Source organism: Mastomys coucha, chromosome X, assembly GCF_008632895.1.
Source record: "Mastomys coucha isolate ucsf_1 chromosome X, UCSF_Mcou_1, whole genome shotgun sequence".
Taxonomy (NCBI): domain Eukaryota; kingdom Metazoa; phylum Chordata; class Mammalia; order Rodentia; family Muridae; genus Mastomys; species Mastomys coucha.
In genome coordinates this window covers 144,170,427-144,194,125 of record NC_045030.1, presented here as the reverse complement: position 1 = coordinate 144,194,125, position 23,699 = coordinate 144,170,427, and the positions used below count along the sequence as shown (strand labels likewise).

The 23,699-nt window shown below is 36.3% G+C and overlaps 1 protein-coding gene across 6 annotated transcripts in view; it reads right to left on the bottom strand.

The window, feature by feature from the left end:
* Wnk3 (WNK lysine deficient protein kinase 3) overlaps positions 1-23,699 on the bottom strand; it is a 149,132-nt gene that overhangs the window by 77,090 nt on the left and 48,343 nt on the right. For all 6 annotated transcript variants that reach the window (XM_031369026.1, XM_031369025.1, XM_031369023.1 and 3 more), the window contains 3 exons: positions 17,643-17,815; positions 15,851-16,071; positions 14,286-14,443 (listed from right to left, as the gene is read on the bottom strand). In XM_031369026.1, coding sequence (XP_031224886.1) covers positions 14,286-14,443; positions 15,851-16,071; positions 17,643-17,815 — 552 coding nt within the window. The remainder of the gene's footprint in view (positions 1-14,285; positions 14,444-15,850; positions 16,072-17,642; positions 17,816-23,699) is intronic.

Genomic DNA, 23,699 nt, shown 5'->3' with positions numbered 1-23,699 from the left:
TTTTTCTTTTATTTTTTTGGGGGTGGGGAGGAAGGGAACCCGGGAAAGGACATACTGTAAATAAGAAAACATCTAATAAAAAAGAAAAAAAAGGATCTTTATCAGAACTCCATAAATTACTGGAAATTGTAAGTAATCTACATTAATAACTGAGGCACATATAGACTAAAAATACTATTTTAATTAATGCTATAGGGAATTCTCACAATTTTATATGAAATAATAAGGGGAGGGGAAACAAGATGCCAAGTGAGTGTATGCACGTGTGCATGTATGTGTGTGTGTGTGTGTGTGTGTGTGTGTGTGTGTGTGTCATATTCCTAATTAAGAAAACATAATAGGGGCTAGAGAGATGGCTCAGTGGTTAAGAGCACTGACTGCTCTTCCAGAGGTCCTGAGTTTGATTTCCAGCAACCTCATGGTGGCTCACAACCATCTGTAATGGGATCTGATGCCCTCTTCTGGTGTGTCTGGAGAGTGTCAGTGTACTAACATATATAAAATAAGTAAATCTTTTAAAAAAAGAAAACATAATAGGACCTAGAGAGATAGCTCAGTGGTTAAGAGCACTTGCTGCTTGCTCTTCTAGAGGTCCTGAGTTCAATTATCAGAATCCATACTGAGTAAATCACAATATGTTACTCTGGCTTCAGGAGATCTGATAGCCTCTTCTAACCTCCAAAGATATTTATCAACATGTATGCAACCACTCATTTATAAACACATACATATAAATATTTTTTAAAGAAGGATATTTAATAATGGGTCTGCAAGATTACTCAGCAAATTAAAGGTGCTTACCACCATATATGATGATCTGACTTCAATCTCTGGACTACCAAAAGGTAGAAGGAAGACAACTGACTCCCACATGCTGCCACATGACTTCCACACTCACATTCTGACAATATGCAACACCCAACACGTAATAAATAAAATGGGGGGGGGGGGGAAGGGCAGTGAGATGGCTTGATCTGAGTTCCAGTCCCCGGCCTACAATGTATCAAGAGAGAACTGACTCCTAAGAGCTGTCTTTTAACCTCCATACTCAAGAACGTGATTGCAAGAAGCACTCTGTCACACACACACACTTATACACATGCTCATGTATGTGTGTACACACTTATACACATACACACAAGATGAATGAAGTACATTTTAAAAAGTAAAATTTAAAAAAGCCTTAAAAAAGCAAATATAGTAACTATTTTTGAATCGGAGAAAAAGTAGGTTTATCTGCTTGTATGATTTCAGGCAGGATCTCACTTATGTGGCAAGGATGGCCTCAATTTCATGATTTTCTGTTTCAAATTCCCAAATAGCTGGGACCACAGGCATGCTTTACCAAGCCAAGCAAAATGAATGTGGTTTAAAAAACTCTTGAAGCCCAGCATAATGGCCTATGGCTGCAATTCCACTACTGGAGAAGTGAAAGCAGGAGGATCAGAAGTCCAAGGTCATCCTGGGGTAGTTAGAGTCAAAGTAAATATAACTTAGAAAAATAATAGATTCTCTATTTCAAGTAGTCTGAATTTAATATATTTCTAAGTCTTTTAAAATGGCTAGTGCTATAAACAAAGTATGTATGTTTACATAGATATAATTTTATATGATAAAGTATGAAAATGCATAAATAAATATGTAAAGCCTTTTTTTCTACTTAAGCAATACTAATACATTGAAATAATTTCTTTTTAGGTTAATTATTAGGTTCTAGGATTCTAATAAGAAATAAACATAATCCAGAGTGTTAAAACAACAACAGCAACAAAGCTATAGTTAAGGTGGTAGCAGGGCAGCTACTGCTGTGTGACTCACTAAAGGGGAAAAGTCAGAATAAAATTGACTATCCTAAAGAGAAAAAGACATGAGAAACTTCAGAAAGTCACAAGATGTACTACTTGAAAAGTGCAGAGGAAAAGCTGGAAAACATACAGAAAGAAGCCAAACTCCTCACAATTCCAGGAGTGCTGATCTCTGACAAAAGGAAAAGCAGCTGAAGCCTCCAGAAGGTGAGCCATGGGTCCTAGAGAAAAGACACTGGAAGTCCCACTCTTAGAATAAGCTCACAGCCTTCCCAAGTCTCAAAACCAGTTCAGAGCAGACAGTGACTCCTTCAGTGAATGGTGAGGAATTCCATTCCCGTCATACTGACTTGGAGGGGCTTCATCGGGGGGGGGGGGCAGTTACTAGAAACTGAGCTACACTAAGGGCCTCAAAATAGGGGAAAAATTAAGAGAGGGAGCCTGAATTTAACTTACAAGAGCCACAGGACAAGACCCAGTCCTAGGAAGCACTTGTAGAGAGCTGAAGGCCATGACCAACAAGCCAAGAAGGGCAGGTTGCAGGAGGCTTGGCTAACAAAGAGAAATGTAAGGAAAAGTAATCCTGCTCTCAGTCAAAGTAGCAGACTTCATCACCTGAGAATAACCCTAGAATCTGATAGCCTTGAGCTTTAGGTCAGAAGGCAGATCAACCTCCATATCCCTCTATCTGCTATACACTTCTATAGATTTAAAAACTTCAGAACATCCAGTGAAATACTTGAAATCCATGGCCTCATCCTCCAAGAAGGATGATTAATATTTTAAAAGTTTGTAAAGTATAAAGATAGGTCTTTCACCTGTACAGATTTTGACAGCTAAACATCACATGTCGTATATCTAAAATATATGAAGAACTCCAAAAACTAAACACTATCAAAAGACCTTTAAGTGAAAAGATTGATAAATGATCTGAATAGACAGTTCTCAAAGTAGAAAGACAGAGAAACTGAAAATATGACTCTACTGTTAAGAGCATATGCTGTTCTCTGGAGGGCATGGGTTCAATTTTCATCACTCACATGGGGGCTTACAACCATCTGTAATTCCAGATAAGTCAGCAGTTAAGAGTGTATACTATCCTTGCAGAGAACTCAAGTTCAGTTCCCAACACTGATGCTAGGTGCAGCTCACAACTACCTATAAATAACTCCAGCTCCAAGGGATAGGATTCCTTCTTCTGGCTGCCACAGCAACTTGCACTCATTTGCATAAAACTACGTGACATATACAAATAATAAAAAGTAATAAGAATAAAAGCTGGAGAGCAAGTCCAGAAGTTCAGAGAACTTGCAGTTCTTTCAAAAAATTCAAGTCTGATTCCCAGCACTCAAAGGATGCTACATCAATATACCACAGGTGTAACTGTACATCTCTGTTTATTGCCACACTATTCACAATAGTCACAATAGCAAAAAAATCAATCTAGACATTCATCAACAGATGAATAGATAAAGAAAATGTGGTACATACATATATAATGGAATTTGGGAGCAGCCCTAAAATAAAACAAGATTGTGACATTTTCAACAGAATGGATGTAAATGAAAACCAAAATAATCCAGGCTTGTTAAGACAAATACCACATGGGTTTGCTTATATGTGGAACCTACATTTAAGATTATATATGTGTGTGTGTGTATTTATATGTGTGCGTTTATAGGTGGCAAAATTTGAAAGAGGATCATGAGATATGAAGATAACTTTTAAAAAAAATGGAGAGGGTAACAAATTATCTCTTTGAGTCCAAGGGTAGTCTGGTCTACATAGAGAGTTCCATGATAAACAGGGCTACACAGTTTATCATGAGATGAGACCCTGTTTCAAAATAAGCAAACACATATAATAGGAAAACAGAAAAGGACTAATTGGTGGAACAAAGGGAACAGGCTATAGTGGGAAGGGAGACATGGGGAAGGCCAGGGATAAAGGAAAAACACATGAGAATGAAGTTTACTTGTATATATGTAAACAAAGCCATGATGAAAACCCATTATATTGCATTGTAACCTAAAAAGAAAGATTTTGGGGGACATCAACATGGACAGAGAAGGGGTTCAAAATGTTACACCTTTCCCTGAGAAACTAGAGGCAGATAATGGTTGCTGGGGTGTGGAGGAGTCATATTCCTCAGTGGTGTAGCCACTGTAAAGCTGCACTTGTTCAAGTAAATAATACTCCACCCATGGTCACACAAGGAACCCAAGTTAAATGCAGTGAGGTACAAAAGAAAAAGACACAGGAGTGGGAGGGAATTCAGGAAGGGGTTTAGTCTGCAGTAAAAGGGGATATGAGAGAATAATTGGTGAATAAGATCAAAATACATTAATATATGTATAACACTATGAAAAAATATTGGTATGAAATTATAAATAAATAAACAAATAAAATTTTAGAAGAGAAGAAATATAAATGCATAATAAATACATGAGCTATGAAAGTAGAAGGGGGAATATTGGGAGAAGAAAGGTACAGTAGTAAAAGCTGGAAACGGGGGTGGGGGGGAGGGTGGTGGAGGGGGCGAGAAGAGGGAAGGGAAATCAACCAAAGTGAAGTATGCATGAGAATGCCATAACGGAATGTATTCCTTTGTAAGTTAATTTAAAAATAAAACAAGATGAAAATAAACAATAATTTTCTAAAGTTAGCCATAGATTAAGGCATCTCTCAACCCTCATCAGAGAAGCCTGTTTGCAGTAGATGATGATCAACACAGAGACCCAGAACTGGCTCGGATGTAGCGTATAAGAGACTGTGGACTCTTCAGCCCTAAATGGGACCTCTATACCACAATCCCTCCTCATGAGGCTCAAGGATCCTTGAGAAAGAGGAGACAGAAGAGCCAAAGGCATTGGGATGACTAAGAGGAAACAGTGTCTTCTGGACACAGCAAGGAAGCTACACATACAAGTTCACAGTGGTTGTGACAGCATGCATGAGATCTGTGCAAGTCTAAGCCAGATCAAATCTCAGCAATGGAGAGGGGAGTGGACATAAAGTTTCACTCCTAGACAAGGAGCTACTGGAATTTCTTAGCAGCTGATAGATGGGTTGGTTTTCTCTAATACTGTAATAAGCAACCATGCTTCATTGGACACATCCAAGAATATTCGGGCAGCACAAATAGGCCTTAGGGTTAGGGCAGACATGGCAATAATATATGGACACAAAATTGGATGAGAAAGGAAAGGAGGATAGATCCAAGAAGAGTTGGGGGAGGGAAGATGAATATGATCAAAATACACTGCATGATATTCTCAAAGAGCTAATTAAAACTAAACAAAACAAAAGAAATAAAAACAAATGCTGACAAGTATGTGGAAAAAGTGGAAACCTTATTGATTGCTAGCAGGAATGTAATGTATTGCAATCATTATAGAAATCAGAGTGGAGGCTCCTCAAAAAAACTAAAAATAGAACTACCATACCATAACACTACAGGGTATATATATACAAAGGTCTCTTCAGTCAACAAACCTCAGAGTTTATTTACTACCGAGTTTATTGATACACAATCCAAAACAGCTAATAAATGAACCAGTCTCAATGTCTCTCCACAAATAACTATATAATGAAAGTGTGGTACAAATGTACAACGGAATTATATTCAGCTGTAATGAATAATGAAATCATGGCATTTGCAGGAAAATGGATGAAACTGGAAATCGTTATGTCATGTAAAATAAGCCAGAATGCAAGATTTCTTCTACTATAATTGGGATGTTAATGTCTTTGCATATATGTGTATGTTGTGTGTGAGGGTGAGAAGAAAGGAGGCCCTAAAAAGGAAGTGTGAGAATTGGGAATAATGGAATACAAGTGATAAAAAAAAAGGCAGAGAAAGGAATATTAGTAAGGGTATAAGACCAGCAAGATGTAGGCAGGGGAGATAGGAGAAGTAGTGAGACAGAAGATAAATAAGAACAAATTAAAATGATACATGCTGTGAAAAATGCCAAGAAAGTAACGATTACTTTATATGTACACTTAAAATTAAAGACATGCAGCCAAGCAGTGGTGGCGCACGCCTTTAGTCCCAGCACTTGGGAGGCAGAGGCAGGCGGATTTCTGAGTTCGAGGCCAGCCTGGTCTACAGAGTGAGTTCCAGGACAGACAGGGCTGAAACCCTGTCTCAGAAAAAAAAAAGAAGAAGAAAAAAATTAAAGACATGCATATGGTGTATAGACAATTTATAATTTTCCTATAATAAGCATGTTATTTACCTGAATCTCCACATTTTATATTTTACTACCTTTTGTTTATAAGTTTTAGGCTTTAAAATAATTCAAGTATTATTGCAGTCATTAAACAGAAATTTGCAAATCAAGCTGGGAGTAGAATAATTGCCATTGATTAAGACAATCTAAGATTTACTCCTACACCCATCATACTAGCTTATATAATACAGACTCATAAAGTCTTTTTATCATATACCACATAAATCTAGCAGGATTGGAATTAATTTGGATACAAAATTCAAGGAGCTTTGAGAGAGGTGGAAATATAAATTGTGATATGGCATTTTTACACATCAGTATAAAATAATAGTCATTCAAAATTACAATTATACTAAGAGTATGGATCAGTGTTAGAACACAAATATATATATTGTGAATATTGGGAGGCGAAGGTAGAATGCCCATGAGTTCAAGGCCACCCTCAGCAACTTAGTGAGATGTGCTAATGCTATTCTATTCATAGAAAAAGTCCTTTCTGATATTCCCACTGACCTCTCCCTGATTTCCTGGGTAATTTATACCTATGTAAGTGAAAACAGAGAACTAAAACTTACAAACCAAGCACACAGGGCTGGAGAGATTGATCAGTGGTTATATACACTGACTGCTCTTCCAGAGATCCTGAGTTCAATTCCCAGCAACCACATGGTAGCTCACAACCATCTGTAATGAGATCCGATGCTCTCTTCTGGTATGTCTGAAGATAGCTACCGTATACTCATATACATAAAATAAATAATTCTTAAAAAACAAACAAATAAATCAAGCACAAAATATTTTCTATTTGGTGCTCTTTACATTAAGGACACAAACTAAAAGAACATTGTAGCTCTTTTTCTATGCTCTTATCAGAGACTGGGAAGGAATTAGGAATTGTTACTTAATGGGTATAAGTTGTAATTAAACAGTAGGAATAAGCTTTGAAATATACTCTACAGTATGATGACTATGGCCAGTAATGCACACAATATTATAAAGTAACTTAAAAAGTAAATTTTAAGTGTCTCAGCACAAAAAATGGTAAGTGAGGTGACATGTAAAGCTACCTCAGTTTTACATTGTATCATGTTGTATCCTATAAACATATACAATTGTCATTTGTCTAATTTATAATAATTTTTAAAATGATTCTTATTATTAGCTTCCAGAAACACTAATAGTCTCTTTCACGGTTTATATCTAGCCACCTAGCCAGACATGAAGTAGTCCACCCTAGACAATGAAAACACTCCAATTCTACCTTTTATATCCCTTATTACACTCATATCTGTAGGCATAATGTTTTTGTACATCACGGGTAAAGTTTACCTTGTGTTATTGAAATGTGATTTCTCTGCCCTCTTATCTTGTTTCAATAGGGACAGGGCATTGTGATGCTTATACCAAGAATCTCCTGTCTCAAGTTTGTATAAACAATTCTTACCATTTATTCTCTGCCTTGTCAATAAATGCTCATCACCCAATGGCTGGGCAGAATAGAGAATAGGGAGGGCCATCCACCAACCAAAGGGAGGTGAAGGAGAGAGGGAGATTCAGATCAGCTGGCAGGACGGAGGATTTGGACCCTTGAAGAAGAAGTCCAGAGAGATCATGGAAACATACCTAAAGCCCAAAGAACCAGATCAATAATAATAGGCAAGTATCATGGGATGGGGCTGGGAGGAAGAACCAGGAACTCTACAAAGTGGTGCTCAACTTACAGCAATTAGAACCCAAGATTACAACCTTAAAAGAGTAAAAACCGGGTAGTTGGGGTAGGGTGGGGGTGGGGTGTCAGGCTAGCTAGCAAGAGATTTGGTCTCAGAAAGAAAGAAAGAAAGAAAGAAAGAAAGAAAGAAAGAAAGAAAGAAAGAAAGAAAGAAAGAAAGAAAGAAAGAAAGAAAGAAAGAAAGAAAACAGATCAAAGCCCAAACTTCCCAAAACAGCACAAGACAAATGGCTACTAGTCATGGAGCAGGAGCCTGCAGAGAGACAGTATAGAAGATGATTTTTAAAAGAAGCTCCCAATGAATTTAAATACAGAACACAGAACTTGGGGCTTCCCCCAAGGGCAGATCACAGAGGCAGTGGAGTGGGAGGAACCAGCTCTCATTTACTTTTATTCTGTAGAGTTTCAGACCACTGCCTGGGACATATGGTACAGACCTCCTGAGCTACCACAAGGCCAGCTGGGGGCCTGACTCTCATGCAAAAGTCTTGCAGAAAGAAAGAAAGAAAGAAAGAAAGAAAGAAAGAAAGAAAGAAAGAGAGAGAGAGAGAGAGAGAGAGAGGGAGGGAGGGAGGAAGGAAGGAAAGAAGGAAAGAAGGAAGGAGGGAGGGAGGGAGAAAGGAAGGAAGGAAAAAAAGTTAACAGAACTGTTCTCTCAAGCCAAAGTCTTCCTAGGGTGTGCAGAGCCAACTTACTTGACCAGACCAAAGGGGCTCCTCCTGGTCAGACGCTTTTAACCCTACAATTTCCCCGAATGGGTGAGGAATTAGAATCTGGTAGTGTATTCCAAGTTACAGGTAAAAGGCAGAAACACACCTCTTCCCTATGGGGCAGAACTGCTGATAGCATAAAAACAGAACCCAGCAACCACATGGTGGCTCACAACCAACCGTAATGAGACCTGACGCCCTCTTCTGGTGCATCTGAAGACAGCTGCAGTGTATTACTCCGGAGCAAGCAGGGCCGTCCTGAGTTCAATTCCCAGCAACCACGCGATGGCTCACGGCCATCTGTACAGCTACAATGTACTCACACACATAAAATAAATAAATCTTTAAAAAAAAGAATTCAAACTCAGACAAAGAACAGATCTCCCAACAGGTAAAATTATTTAAAATTTATAGTTTTATCTTAAAAACAAAAGGAACTAAATATAAAACATCATAGATATAAATACATTGAACTGATAATTTTAAAGAAATAAAACACATAAATATGAAATATATAATGAAGATCTTTTAACCTCTATGTAATACTATTCTAAATGGTTCAAGGGAGATAGAAGATATGGAGGATATTAAAACATGGCCATTTAAAGTTATTGCAAGTTTCATTCTTATCCTAATAAGCCTGGTGTCACACTAGCTAGACAAGAGGTCTGGTCTCTTTAAAAAAGAAAGAACAAAAACAGATCAAAACCGAAACTTCCCAAAACAGCACAAGACAAGCATTTTAGATTGCTATGTCTTTTTGAAAAACAGGGCTTTAGGGGAAAAAAAGAAGCTTAAGAGACTTTGCCAAAATTAATACATCAGAATAAAAAAGATATTAAAATGTTAGATATAAAACAAAGAAAAAATGAAATATTGAAAACAAAAAATAGAAAACAGGCACAATGTTCTATAGATGAAAATGGCCAAAATACTAACATAGTACAGATACATGAAAAAATGAAAAATATGAAAACCAGATACAGGCCTTAGAAGAAAAATTGAAATTTTTATAATTAAAAATGAGGAAAATACTAACAAGTACAGATGCAAGAAAAGGAAAAATATGAAAATCAAATACAGGACTTACAGGCTTTAGAAGAAAAGTAAGAAAAGAGTATAAATAAAATCTAGAAAGATAAGGTAAATTTAAAGCCTATTGCACCACCATATAATGAAAATTAGAAAAGTCAGCCAAAGATTATTAGAAAACCAACCTTAGCTTATCTGGTTACTATATAACAAATCACAATAGACAATGGCTACCCTCAGGAAGAATTTAGATGATATCCAAAAGAAAGGCTGAATTTAAAAATATAAGAATGCAACTTTAATAGATAAAAGAATCCCTAAAGGCTTTAAGAAAACTCAAACTGCCAATGTTTTAATTGTGGCAACCAAAGTCATTTAAAAAGAGATTGTAGGCAAGGTACTCCTAGAAACAATGATTTTTTTTCCTAGAGAAAATCTAAAAAGGAGGCTCCAGTCTTCTGAAATATGCACAAGGTGTGGCAAAGGCCAGTACTGGACTACTGAATGTAGATCAACAAAGGACAAACAAGGTAAGCCCTTGTTTTAAAATGTCCTAAGAGGCCCCAATATGAAATTCAAATCAGCCATCTCAGGTCAACAACAGAGAAACTCATCATCAGAACAATTAAACAACACTGCTCTGGATATAAACACTAATAACCCAGATAGCAAAACCAGAACAACTTTAATAGATAAACAGAAAACTCAAGAGAGACCAAAGGTTTAATGGATACAGGAGCAGATGTAAGAAAGAGATGTTTAATAAACAAAAAGGGATAAGAAATCTCCCAGAGACAAATACGTTAGGAGAGAGAAAATGCTCTTGTTTCCACAGGAAAATAAAAATTATGGATTCTGTCCAAACTGATAAAAATCAGATTTGATAGAGCAAGACCCCCTGAAAATCTTGGCTATAGACAAGAAGAAAGAAATCAAAAAGACCAAAGAGGACAGGTAACACGATTTGTTCACCCCTCTATATAAGAACAGCCTTGAAACTGGCTATGACATTAAAATGTCTCTAGCCATAACTTTGGCTTACATGGTCAATAAATCTTGTTGGCTACAGAATTCTCGTGACTTATTATTGCATGCCATCCTTTCATATCTCATGAGTGGATATTAATATTGCAATTTGATTTCCTAAAATGATTTCTAAAGAAAGAAAGTTGTCTTTCACCTGCTCAAAAAAAAGAGGAAATAATCCTTAATTGATGCTGTTTCCTCCAGAGAGTTGCTTTCAAAACCGCTTCAAGAGGGCTGCTGACCCCAGATGACCTTAGTTCATCCAGCCTTTCAGACTGTTCCAATCAGGACTTCTGAACTTAATGAACACATAGAGACTGGACAACAAATGATGGCAGCTAGCTCTCTTAAGACTAACCATCTTTCTAATTTTCTTGGGCCCCCAAAAGGAATCCTTCCTCCCAATTCAGCAAGAAGCAATTATAAGACCATCGTCCCAAGTTTTAAATTGTAGTGGTTTAGATCATTTTATGAGTTATAGATATGTTGTCATTTTAGGGGATGATCACAATTATGGTCTGGATAGAGAGGAAACAAAAAAGAGAAGTTAGATTTGGGATCTCTTTTCTCTTCCCCTTTATCTATCTTACTTAGGTAAGAGAAAGAGGTCAAAAGGAAAAAAAGGAGGATATAGGAATATTATAGGAAATTAGACAAATAGGGATAGAATCTACTCTTAAACAACAACAAAAAAACTATTTTATAGCCACAGCCTTAAACTGGAAGAGAATTTTGTAAATGGATACAGAAATAAGGTTATTTTTGATACACTGGTATAGGTTATTATATATTGATGCAAATTTAAGGTTATTTTTGATACATATAATGTATGTTTATTTGAGGCATTGTACTTACATCCTTTTTTTGAAACATTTATTGATTGTTATATGTAAGTACACTGAAGCTGTCTTCAGACACACCAAAAGAGGGCGTCAGATCTCATTACAGATGGTTGTGAGCCACCATGTGATTGCTGGGATTTGAACTTAGGCCCTTGGAAGAGCAGTCAGTGCTCTTAACCGCTGAGCCATTTCTCTAGCCCCTGTACTTATATTTTTAAAGATACAATATAAAGTTCTGATCCTTACAAAAGCTATTACAAACTGTTAGGGATGATAAAAAAGTGCAAGCTGTGAACTATTAGGGATCATTAAGAAATGCAAATTAATAGTCAAACTCATGGTTATATTAGATACTAGTTAATTATAGTAAAATGTTCTCAATGTTGTTCAAATAGTAAATAGCTAAGAATAAACAATGTTTGCAATTTAAATGTACTATAGATAGTTGGTATTCAAAAACCTCAGAGATCCACAGAAAATGGCATTTAAAATTCTTTCATTGTTAAAAGATCTTTTGACTATGAGACAGGTCTGTTCCACACAGTACACCCATTCCACTTCAAAGAAGATGATGATCATCAATAACCTCCATATGGAATTGCTTCAATTATGGGAAACTAGCCACTGGGCAAAGAAAATGTCTAGGCTTCAACTACATACAGACAAATCTGACCAGAAAGGACAAATAGACACAGGAAAGTCTACTACCAAGCCCTGCCAATACAGGGTAAGCAAGTCCTTTATAATTCCTGCTTCACATAAAGTCTGTCAGATAGTCTGGGCCAGAAGGCCAAAGACAGATATTCCAATGTTATAGAGAATATTTGGGACCGTCCAGGCAGTTAGCTGTCTCTGTCATTTTATAAGTTTTAGAAGGTGTGTCTCTGTGTTTCCTATATACTCAGGTACCATTCCTTCTCAGGTCTCTGATGGGGCTGAAGACTAGATAGTCATAGTCTTACTATAAGCTTAAGTTGTTTAGGATTTAAAAGGAAGTTCTAGGTCTAAGAAGATGTTTTTCAGACAAGTTAGGATAGAAAATGATGTAGAAACAGAACTCTAAACTCACTAAGATGGGATAAATGGTAGAATATTTTATCTAAGTTGCCAAATATAAATGGACTAGAAATTATGAATGTATTTACATTCATAATTACTTACCTAATAGTTTTCATAATTGTTTTATAATTTTTATAATTGTATTCAACTTATATTTGAAAGAAAAGAGCCTTTTATTGGACTAGAAAAGAAAAGTGTAGAGAGAATATCTTGTATATTATATAGATGCATCTCTTGTCAATTAAAAAGCCTATGGCCTATGACTTAGACAGGAAATGGAAGGTGGGACATCTGGGAGAAGAAAGAATTCTGGAAGAGTGAGGTGAGTGAGATCTGCCTGGGAAGATGTAAAGAGATGGATACTTGTTACAGAATGTAGGTTAAAATAATTGCATTATTTTAGCTATTATTCTCGTCAGAGAAGAGCCTAGCAATATGACCAAGGTATTTGTAAATATATTTTGAGTCTGAGTCTTATTTCTGGGAACATGGAGCCGGGAGAAAGAACCAGAACTAATTTCTACACTTATTTTATACTTCCTTTTTCTTAGTTTCAGAATTGGGTTTCATAATGTAGCTCAGGCTTGCCTCAAACTTACAACCCTCTTTCCTCAGCCTCCCAAGTGCTAGGATTACAAGTGTGCACCACCATATCTTACTAGTTATATCTTTGTTGTGGTAAATCTCCAACCTAAATATGCCCTGGCAATGAAAACACAACTCAATTAATATGAATACAAGCTGTGCACCTAGATTGGGCAGATCTACCACTACACTACCATCTTCCCCATCTATGAGGCCTCTTATATAAACTTGCAGTTTCTCCAGGCCACAAGCTCCTGCTCTGCTTTCTTTCCACCTCCTCCTCTGTCCCCACCTCTCTCCCACTCCCTTCTTTTAACAACTTTCAGCTCCACCTTCCCTTAATTTGCCCAATCACTGGCTCTAGTCTTTATTTTATACATTAAGGTGGGAAGAAGGTTTACAGAAAACCACCTGAGTGCTGACTCATTCCTTGTTTGCAGCCCCTCACAGGAAAAGAGAATTAACATCAAATTACAAATAGTCCCAGGGCTATCCACAACATATCTTAATTTATATTATTCTCCTCCTAGAAAAGTAAGCTCTCAGAGAGTAGCGAACACTTCTTGTCATTGCCGTCCTTGCAATTTCTAACATAAAAAAAAAAAATTATTCATAGCAGAGGATTCAAATGTTTTACCTCTAAAACTACATATTGAGAGCTTTTTCATAATTGGGCACTTAGAAGTATTATAGGCCTTCAAGTTCTCTAGTCAGTCTTTATTATCCACCTTTTAAATCAAAGACCAATCAAGCCAGACATAGTGGCGCACGCCTTTAATCCCAGCACTTGAGAGGCAGAGGCAGACAGATCTCTGAGTTTGAGTCCAGCCTGGTCTACAGAGTGAGTTCCCAGACAGGCAGAGGTACATAGTGACTTACTGATACCCTGCCTCAGAAAAAAACAAAACAAAATTAAGACCAACTAATATCTAAAATTTTACTATAAAGATAATATACCTGTATGCTTTCTACAAAGTAATGTAGAACATTTTATATGACCCCAATAGAGTTCAAGTACATAAATAGAAACCTTTATAAATCTAAAGCTTTTCTAAATGCAATTGTTAAACTAACATTGTTATATAAACTAAACCATAATGGTGTGGTTATTTTTTTTCACTAGAGTCTTGTTTATACTAGTCAAGCATTCTACTACTAAGCCACACACTTTGTCCCATAATTAAATTTGACTAAGTTAATTTTGTCAATCTCAATATAAAATGTGGCAATCTGTCAAGTAAAATGAATAAAATTATACCTACACTGGTTACTTTACGGTATATTTGAGCTGCATTCTGGCACTCAGAATATGGATACTCTGAGGTAGCCATTTCTAACATACACATCCCAAAAGCATAAACATCTACAGATTCATCATAGTGTTCTTCATACATCTCTGGAGCCATAAATTCAGGAGTACCTGTAAAATAATACAACCATATTTTTATTAAAGAGAATAATACATTCATCAAGTCTTTCTTTCCCATAAAAACTATCTGTCAATTTCTGCCCCCTCAAAGTAAATCTGTAAATTAGGCCAGGTATAGTGGTGCACACTTTTACTTCCAGCACTTGGGAAGCAGAGGTAGGTGGATTTCTGAGTTCGAGGCCAGCCTGGTTTACAGAATAAATTACAGGACAGTCTGAGCCATGTAGAGTGATCCTTTTTCAAACAAACAAAAAAAAAAAAACCAGGAAATTTAACAATCTGTACTAATGAACTACAATTTAAAACATTCAGTGTTAGGTTAAGATATTAAAAATCCAAATTTAGACAGGCATGGTAGCTCACACTTGTAATACTAGTACTTAAATGGTAACCAGGAGGAAGGTCAGAATTTTAAGGTTATTCTCAGCTATATAGTATGCTCAAGGTCAGCCTGGTCTATACTGCAATCCTGTCTCAAGAAAAGAAAGGGCCAGGCACTATGATGTAAGCCTTTGATTCCAGCACTTAGGAGGCAGAGGCAGGAGGATGTCTAAGTTTGAGGCCAGCCTAGTGTTCATAGCAAGTTCCAGGTCAGCCAGAATTACATAATAGATAGGCCCTGTCTCAAAAAATAAAGATAGCTAGATAGAGATAAAATCTGATTTTATTTATAACTTTTAGTTCAAATTTGGGTAAATTAATTTAGTAAACTTTGTTCCTTAAATCCTGAGAACCTTTCAATAATCCTTAATAGATGGGCTGAAGAGATAGTTAAGAGTACTTGCTGCTCTTGTAGAAGACCTGAATTCAGTTCCTAGCACCCACATAATGGCTCACAACTGACTGTAACTCCAGCTCTAAGGGCTCCAATACCATCTTCTGACCTCTGTGGGCATGGCATGCAGATACCACACAGACATACATGCAGGCAAACACCCATACATGTAAAATAAAGATAAATTTAAAAAATAACCATTCTTATAAAGAAAATATCTAAAAAAAATAATTCTTAACACATTCTACAAAATATACACACTAGGATGTATTAGAAATAGGTCAATTTTCATATAATTGATCTTTCAAAGCAAACTAATAGTTGAGTGTACTGTCTACGTCTTCAAATACAAAGAAAGGCTGAGGAGCAAGAGAAGGGAGGATTAGGAACTCAAGGCCATCTTTTACCACATAGTGAGTTTGAGTCCAAGTTATACAAGACTCCGTCTCAATAAAACTAGCATGCATGTAAATGGATTCATGTGTGTGACATAAATAAATCCTTAAAAAACAGGCAGTGGCCAAAATTTTGCTCCAGACAGTAGATGACTTAACATTTTTGTTCCAGTCCTATACAACTGACAAATCAAATACACAGCAAGTAAATTGTAAAATACTAGTCACCAATGACACTCTTAGCAAACGATGTGCGCATTAAGGTTGCAAGTCCCAGATCACCAATCTTCACAGATCCAGTGGGTCCTGTGATGAAAATGTTGTCACATTTCAGATCCCGGTGAATAATAGGAGGTGTCCTTGTGTGTAAGAACTGCAATCCTTTTAAAATTTGCCTGCACCAGCTTCTTAAGACCTTTGGTTTCATGACTTTAAATCGTTTTAAGTACCTATGCAAAGAAACAAAGTTCATGTGTAAACAAACATTCCCAGATTATTCTACAAATACCACTATGAGTGAGATGTTACTACTTATTTACTATGATTGCTACCCCTGAATAATTTTTAAGGTTTATTTTTTTATTTTCATTTATCTATTTGTTAATGTGCACATGTGCAAAATGTCTGTGGGGGCATTTTGAAGAGGGCATTAAACCCCTGAGCTAAAGTTACATAGAGTTGTAAGGTGCCCAGTGTGGACACTAGGACTTGAACTCTGATCCTCTGCAAGAGCAGCATATGCTCTCAACTACTGAGCCATTTCTCTAGCCCAGATTTATTTTCTATTGTTTGCTGTAGCAAAATAAAAATCTATCAAGAGCCTCATTCCAATCTAATCTTTCAGTGACTTACAGGTCACTTAAGTTTACCATCCCACCTCATAGCCCCTCAAAGAAATGGTTTGACCTACTCTAAAAGATATTCTACAAAGTCCAGCACTTTCAATTCAAAATAAGAATCATACTAAAATGACTTTTTTGGAATAGAAGCACCATTTTCAAAAGAAAGCCCTTCTCTGCTTCCAAATAATTACTTACCCACACTGGAGAACTTGGCTACAGAAAATTTTAGTATAAGATGCCAGGAAAAATGTACACTTCACATTTAATTATTTACAACTGATTTTACAGTCAATTTATACCAATAAAAATGGATTACAAACAAAAGAGTATAATTATATAGTAGTTATTCCTTACTAGATGTGTAAGCTTGAAAAAAAACCCTTAACAAGTAATTATCTTTTAAAAAATGCAATCATATTCTCTCTATAATAATTTTCAATTCTCAAATTCTACATCTCTAAAACATTACCTTTTGTGGGGTGTTTTTAGAGTTATGCTTTTATGTGCATGAATACATATATACGTGTGTGTGTGTGTGTGTGTGTGTGTGTGTGTGTGTGTGTGTGTGTGAAATGACTGCCAGGTACTCACCAATGTCAGAAGAGGGCATTGGATTCCCTGGAACTAGAGTTATTGATGGTTGTAAACCATCACATTGGTGCTGGTACCCTCTGCAAGAGCAACAAGTGCTCTTTCATTTCTGAGCCATCTCTATAACCCTCTTTTTTTGTGTTTTTGAGGCATGATTTCTTGGTCAGCTCAGGCTGACCCCAAACTCATGATGTAGCCAAGAATGACCCTGAAGTCCAGATCCTCCTACCTCTACTCCACCACCCAGTGCTGACATTAAAGGTAGGTGCTACTGTTACTAGTTTTATGTGGTGCTGGGAATTAAACCCATAGCTTCATGCACACTAGGCAAACATTTAACCAATTGAGCTTGATCCCTAGGACCCCAAACATTAGCTTTTCAGTACTACATATTCTAACACACTTCATAAGTAGTTGTTAATACTAGGGATGGGACCTAAATCCTTCCACATACTAAGTAAGTGCTATTTCACTGAGCTATATAGTCACAACCCTTCTACATACCCTTAAGCCAAAGTTTTATAAATAACTTTTATGACTCATTAAAATGATTTTCATCTCAACTGGTACTATCAGAGTCAACTTACGTCTTTAAGGTTCCTGATGTCATTAGTTCAGTCACTAACACAATACATTTCTTTCCTTTCAATACAGACTCCCATGAATCATAAAATCGAACTATATTGGGATGCTGGAGGCCTTTCAACATCTCTGCTTCTTCTTTGAACCGTTGCTGCTCAGCTTTAGTTAACTTGCGGTCCTAAAGTAGAAGAACAAGCTGCAAGTTAAGACCACAGAAATTTCCACGCACATTTCTAATAGCTCAACTGAGTGTTTTACTGTTTGCATATATGTCTTCTACCTATCAATTTTTCTCAATATCTATAGAATTACTGACATTCTTTCTCAATTAATTTGACTCTTCTATGAGATAAAACAACTATTGTTACATTTCACAACTATGCTATGAACATACCTACATAACATCAATGTCTAAAGGGCATTGGGGTATAATTTGGTGGTAGAGTGCTTACATTATCTCAAAATGAATTTATAAAAAGGAATACAGCAGATAACTGTAATATTTCCCTAAGAAATCCTGAAGTTGTCATATTTGGAAATCTCTAAAAATCAGAACAAGAATAATCAAAAGGTAATAAGACTTAGAACTTTTTTTCAGTTTAATTTCTGAATTGTCAAAACTTGGTCTAAGCTTCCAGGTAGAAAAATTGGGCTACTAACTAATGAAAGACCTTCAAATAGGCATTGAACCTCTAACCTGCTACATTATAATGCTAAAAGTCATAGGCAAAATGTTTATAATATTCTAAAGGACTGTGATCCTAAAATTCTGAAGTCAGACAAACTGTCAATTAAGCTAAGAAAGGAAAACTGCCTATATTTCTAGAAATAAAAACAGAGAAACATCCATCCCACACAACTTTTCTGAAAATATTACTCAAAGACTTTCCATAAAAAATGGCCCAAACTGTTATCACAGTCAAGAACCTATGACTAGACAGGTCACTGGCCCTAGAAGATAACCTACTAAATGAACATAGTAGGAAACCAACCCCTCCTAAAGACTTACTGTTATACCCATAGATTAGTGCACCTTTAGCAGCAGATGGTGATTAACAAAGAGGCCCACAATAATCAACATGCAGACAACAAGAGCCTACACAATGTTAAGCCCTTAAATAGAACATCTACATCATACCCTGTTCCTCTTAAGGCTCAGGGATCATTGCAGAAGATGTCCAGAAAGATTATAAGAGGTGGTAGGTGACTAAAACAGTGTTTCTAGAATACAACAGGGAAGCTGCACATATGTATTCACAGATGTAATGACAGCATGCACAGCACCTGTAGAACTTAAGCTAGACAAAATTCCACCCACAGCTGAGGAACTTCTGGCAACTAATAGCTGCTGTGCATTGACAGATAAATAAAATGATTTTATCATCTGTATTCCCATGAATGATCTATGAAAGAACAAAAATAAATAAATAAATAAATAAATAAATAAATAAATAAATAAATAGAATTGAACTACTAGTAGCTCAGCAAAAATAGAAAATAATAAAAATGTCAATATGTGCCAATATCTCCATATGAGCCATTGCTAGCCAGTAGCAGTTAGTACAGTGGGTATTTTAAGCTATCTCAGTAGGTATATTGAAGATATCAGATTATGGTTCTAATTTTAATTAACAATCAATAACCCAATTAAAATAAAAATTTGAAGGGAAATGTAGATGATATAGCTCAGGTACTAAGCATTTTCCAAGTAAGAAATGATGAAATGAGGCCATGGGTTTGATCACTGGTATTGACAAAAACAAATGACCCCATGTTTCCCTACATAATTTGTATGTATGGATCAACACTGTTGATTAGTTTTGTTTGTTTTTTGAGATATGGTCTCATTACATAAGCCAGGCTGGTCTGGAACCCACAGAGATCTGCCTGTCTCAGCATCAGAAGTACTGAAATTAAAGTTATTTATTACTATGTCTAGCAACATCATATGACATCACCCTTAAATTTTATCACTGTTAGAAAGAGCTGTTTGTTTTGTTTTCCCTTGAGAAGAGGTCTCATGTAAGCAGGATGACATTGAACAACTGAGCCTTCTGCCTCCATGCCCTATGCACTCTCACTCTCAGATGTGCTGGTGAATTGTATTTGTTAAAATTTTACTAAAGAATTTAACTACTGTAACTGCTGTATTCATATATAACATATTTTTCTGTTTCTTATACAATATAAGGATTTCATATTAAGATTATTTATAGGGTTATATAATTATTGTGATTATTGTTGGATTTTTTTAGACAGAAGCTCTTTATGCAGTCCAAGTTGGCCTGAAACTCAAAATCCTCCTGCCTCTGCCTCCCAAGTGTTGGGATTATAGGTATGTACCACCTACCACCACATCCAGCTCAGGCTTCATGAACTAGGTAGGATTTAACACTTTAACACTGAAATTTTATGTCATTTAAATTTCACTATGACTTCATGTCTAATATTAAGAGCACTGGATGCTTTTCGAGAGGACCTGAGTTCAATTCCCAGCACCCACAAGGAAGCACACAATCATCTGTAACTTCATTTCCAGAAGATCCAACACCCACCTCTGGCCTCCATGGGCACCAAACACACATGGTACACAGACATTCATGTAGACAAAACACCCATATACACAAAATGAAAATAAATACATCTTTTCAAAACAAGCAGAAAATAAGGTAGCCATTTGTTTCCCCTACTGTATCTAAACCCACCAGTCACTAAGATAATTAAAAATATCAATGAGACACATCACCCCACACTATGCACTCTCACACTACTGCCACTCCTCCAACACTTAAGTTTTATTAAACTGCTCTAGAACTAAAAGTAATAAATTGTTAGGTTTCTTTGGAATGTGTTCCCTTTTAGCTACATAGTCTTCACTTAGTACTTTTTGTAGTGCTGGGAATGGAACACAGGGCCTTGTGCAAACTACTGAGCCCCTGGACAATGGCCTCTGAAACTAAAACAAAAACACATACTTATATTTATGTGTTTTTAAAGAAACTAAAATTCCAAATTTGTTACTACAGTTATCCAATACCATGTGCTCACCTCTAAAAAAAGTATATACCTATATAAGCTGGGTGGTAGTAGTGCACACCTTTAATCCTAGCACTTGGGAGGCAGAGGTAGGCCGACTTCTGTGAGTTCAAGGCCAGCCTGGTCTTCAGAGCTAGTTCCAGGACAGCCAGGGCTACACAAAGAAACCATGTCTGAAAAAACAAGTAACAACAAACATACACATATATGAGAGCTAGAAAGATGGTTCAGAGATTATATACATTGCTTCCAGAGGACTGGAGTTCAATTTCCAGCACCCACATGACAGTTTACAACCATAAGTAACTCTTGTTGCAGAGAATCAAATTGGTGCCCTTTTCTGGACTCTGTGTACACCAGGCATGTACATTGCAGCTCACAACTGTATGTAACTCCAGTTCTGGGGACCCAATGCCCTCACACAGATAGTTAGGCAAAACACAGAAGCACATAAAATAAAAAGAAACAAATAAATCGCTGGGCTGGTGAGCTAGTTCAGCAGTTAAGTGCACTGGCTGCTCTGCCAGAGGCACTGAATTCAATTCCCAGTAACCATCTCTAAAGCTATCTCTTTTCCTCTTCTGGCATGCAGGTATACATGCAGACAGAGTACTTGTAAATTAATTAATTTTTAGAAACTTAATTGATATATTTGAGAAAGACTACACAAAGCTAAGAGGTGATGCCAATTGATAAATGCAGAAAGTAGAAAATAGAAAGTTGCCATTTCAGGCAGGAGGATCACAAGTTCAAGATCAGCTTGGGCCATTAAGTTCTAGGTAAGTCTTACAAACAAACAGATCATAATCACAGTATAAATTACCTGTGTAAAGACACCAAAGAGTATCAAAACTTACTTGAGATGTATTCCAGTGTCAAAGTATATACTTCTAAGATATTTACTAATCTAACAAGTAGATAACAGGAAAAATCTGACAGTACTCAAGTGGTCATGATTACCTACCTTATCATTAACATATATCAACATCATGTATCCTTGCTATTGCAGACTAAGTAGATAGGCATCACTTTTGTGGTATTCTTGACAAAAAATGCAGAGCTTAGCTAGCCAACCATGGCAGTGTATGCTGTAATAATGATATTTAAGAATCATAGTAGAAGAATTTTAAAATGAGTTCTTGGTGTTTGTAAGCTATATAGTAAGGCCTCATCTCAGAAAGAGAGAGAGGAGAGGGGGAAACAGCTAATACCCTTTGAAAGTTCAAGGAAAAACTGGAAAAATACTGTTAAAGGAGTATATACAGTATAGAAACATGGACATGATCAAAGAACTGAAAAGAGGAGTATTTGCAGGCAAACTAATGGACTCTGATTAAGTTCAATAATTTAGTTTATAGGATATCTTTGAAACCCTTTTGTAAGTAGAAAATCACCTGAAAATAAGTTCAAAAAGATAGCGAGGTAGTAAAGGAGTAGCACCTCTGTTTCCTTCTGCTTCTAACCCTCTCATTTCCTTTAAACAAACCCATAGTTAACAGCCCTTTCATCTTTTTGCTAACTCCAATCTCCAAGGCTTGCTCATATACTAACTATACTCATTCTACTTTAGGCTTTATGAAATCTGTCTGTGTCTGCTTTTTCTCCCTTTTTGTGTTCCTAGCACTTAGTGTAGGTCTGGCACATTGCAAGGAGTGTTTGTTGACTAACCAAAAAAAAAAAAAAATGACAACTCTAATAGGTCACATTCATTTCCTATTGCTACAGTAACAAATTATCATAAACATAGTGGATTAAAACAGAGATGTGTTATGTTCCAGAAACGGGAATCAGAAATCTACAGTGAGTCACATTAGACTGGAATTCAGACAGCAGCTCTATTTCTTCTGGGGACCCTAGGCAACTGTTTATTTTCACGCCTCTTCCAACTTTCTAGAGGGTATCTGCTTGGTGACCCAATCCTGCAACAGCATCACTCCAAACTCTGCTTTTATTCATAGATCTTTCTCAAATGATTGTCAACTTGCTTTTCTCCTTACAGAGACTGGGGATTAGATAATCCAAGTTAAATTCACGATTTCCATCTCTAACTTAGCCTCATTGGCAAAGCTAGTTTTAACCATGTAAGGTTGAAGCCATGACATCTTTGAGATGTCATTATTCAGCCTACTACACATATCAATTTCTTTCTATTTCTTTTTGAAGTCAATTCCACAAATAACTAGAAATAACTCAGAAAACTATTTAAGAATTAATGATATTTTCCAGCCAGGCGGTGGTGGCACACACCTTTAATCCCAGCACTTGGGAGGCAGAGGCAGGCGGATTTCTGAGTTTGAGGACAGCCTGGTCTACAGAGTGAGTTCCAGGACAGCCAGGGCTACACAGAGAAACCCTGTCTTGAAAAATCAAGAAAAAAATGCTATTGCCTAGACCAAACTTGCCCCATTCCACCATCATCCTTTGCCATTTTGCAAAAGCATTTGTCTTTGGTTTAGAGTTAACCAAGTTATATAATTTGTTAAGCAAAGAAACTAGAACACACATATTTGAGCAAGCTTCATCATTCCTAGATTCAAAAGAATCTCTTTAGCCCTGGGTCTACACTTAATATCTATGGTTGAATCTGACGAAGACAAAAGGAAATAGAACTAAATAGCTTTAATGGAATTAACCATATTCATTTTATTGGTGGCTCAAATAGAATCTAGAAACATTTCTGAAAAGGTAATAGAACTACTTTAGAATCAAAATTAAGTGTCCAACAGTGAATACTTCAAAAAACTGTATTTAAGAAACAAGATCTGGCATCTAATTCAATATTTTTCTGTCTCAATCTCCTAAATGCTGAGATTAATTAATGCTTAACCCTTAACCATGAATTTTCAGCTACTTATTCTACTTCTGCATTATCTTAAATATAATAATATAATAATCACTACTATAATAAAAATGTACATACAATGTTCACTCAACATGTTAACCAGCTATATATTCTATTGTGCCTATTTTCTCTTGCTGGTGGTTTTGCTTTGTTTTGATTTTCGTTTTTTTTTTTTTTTTTTTTT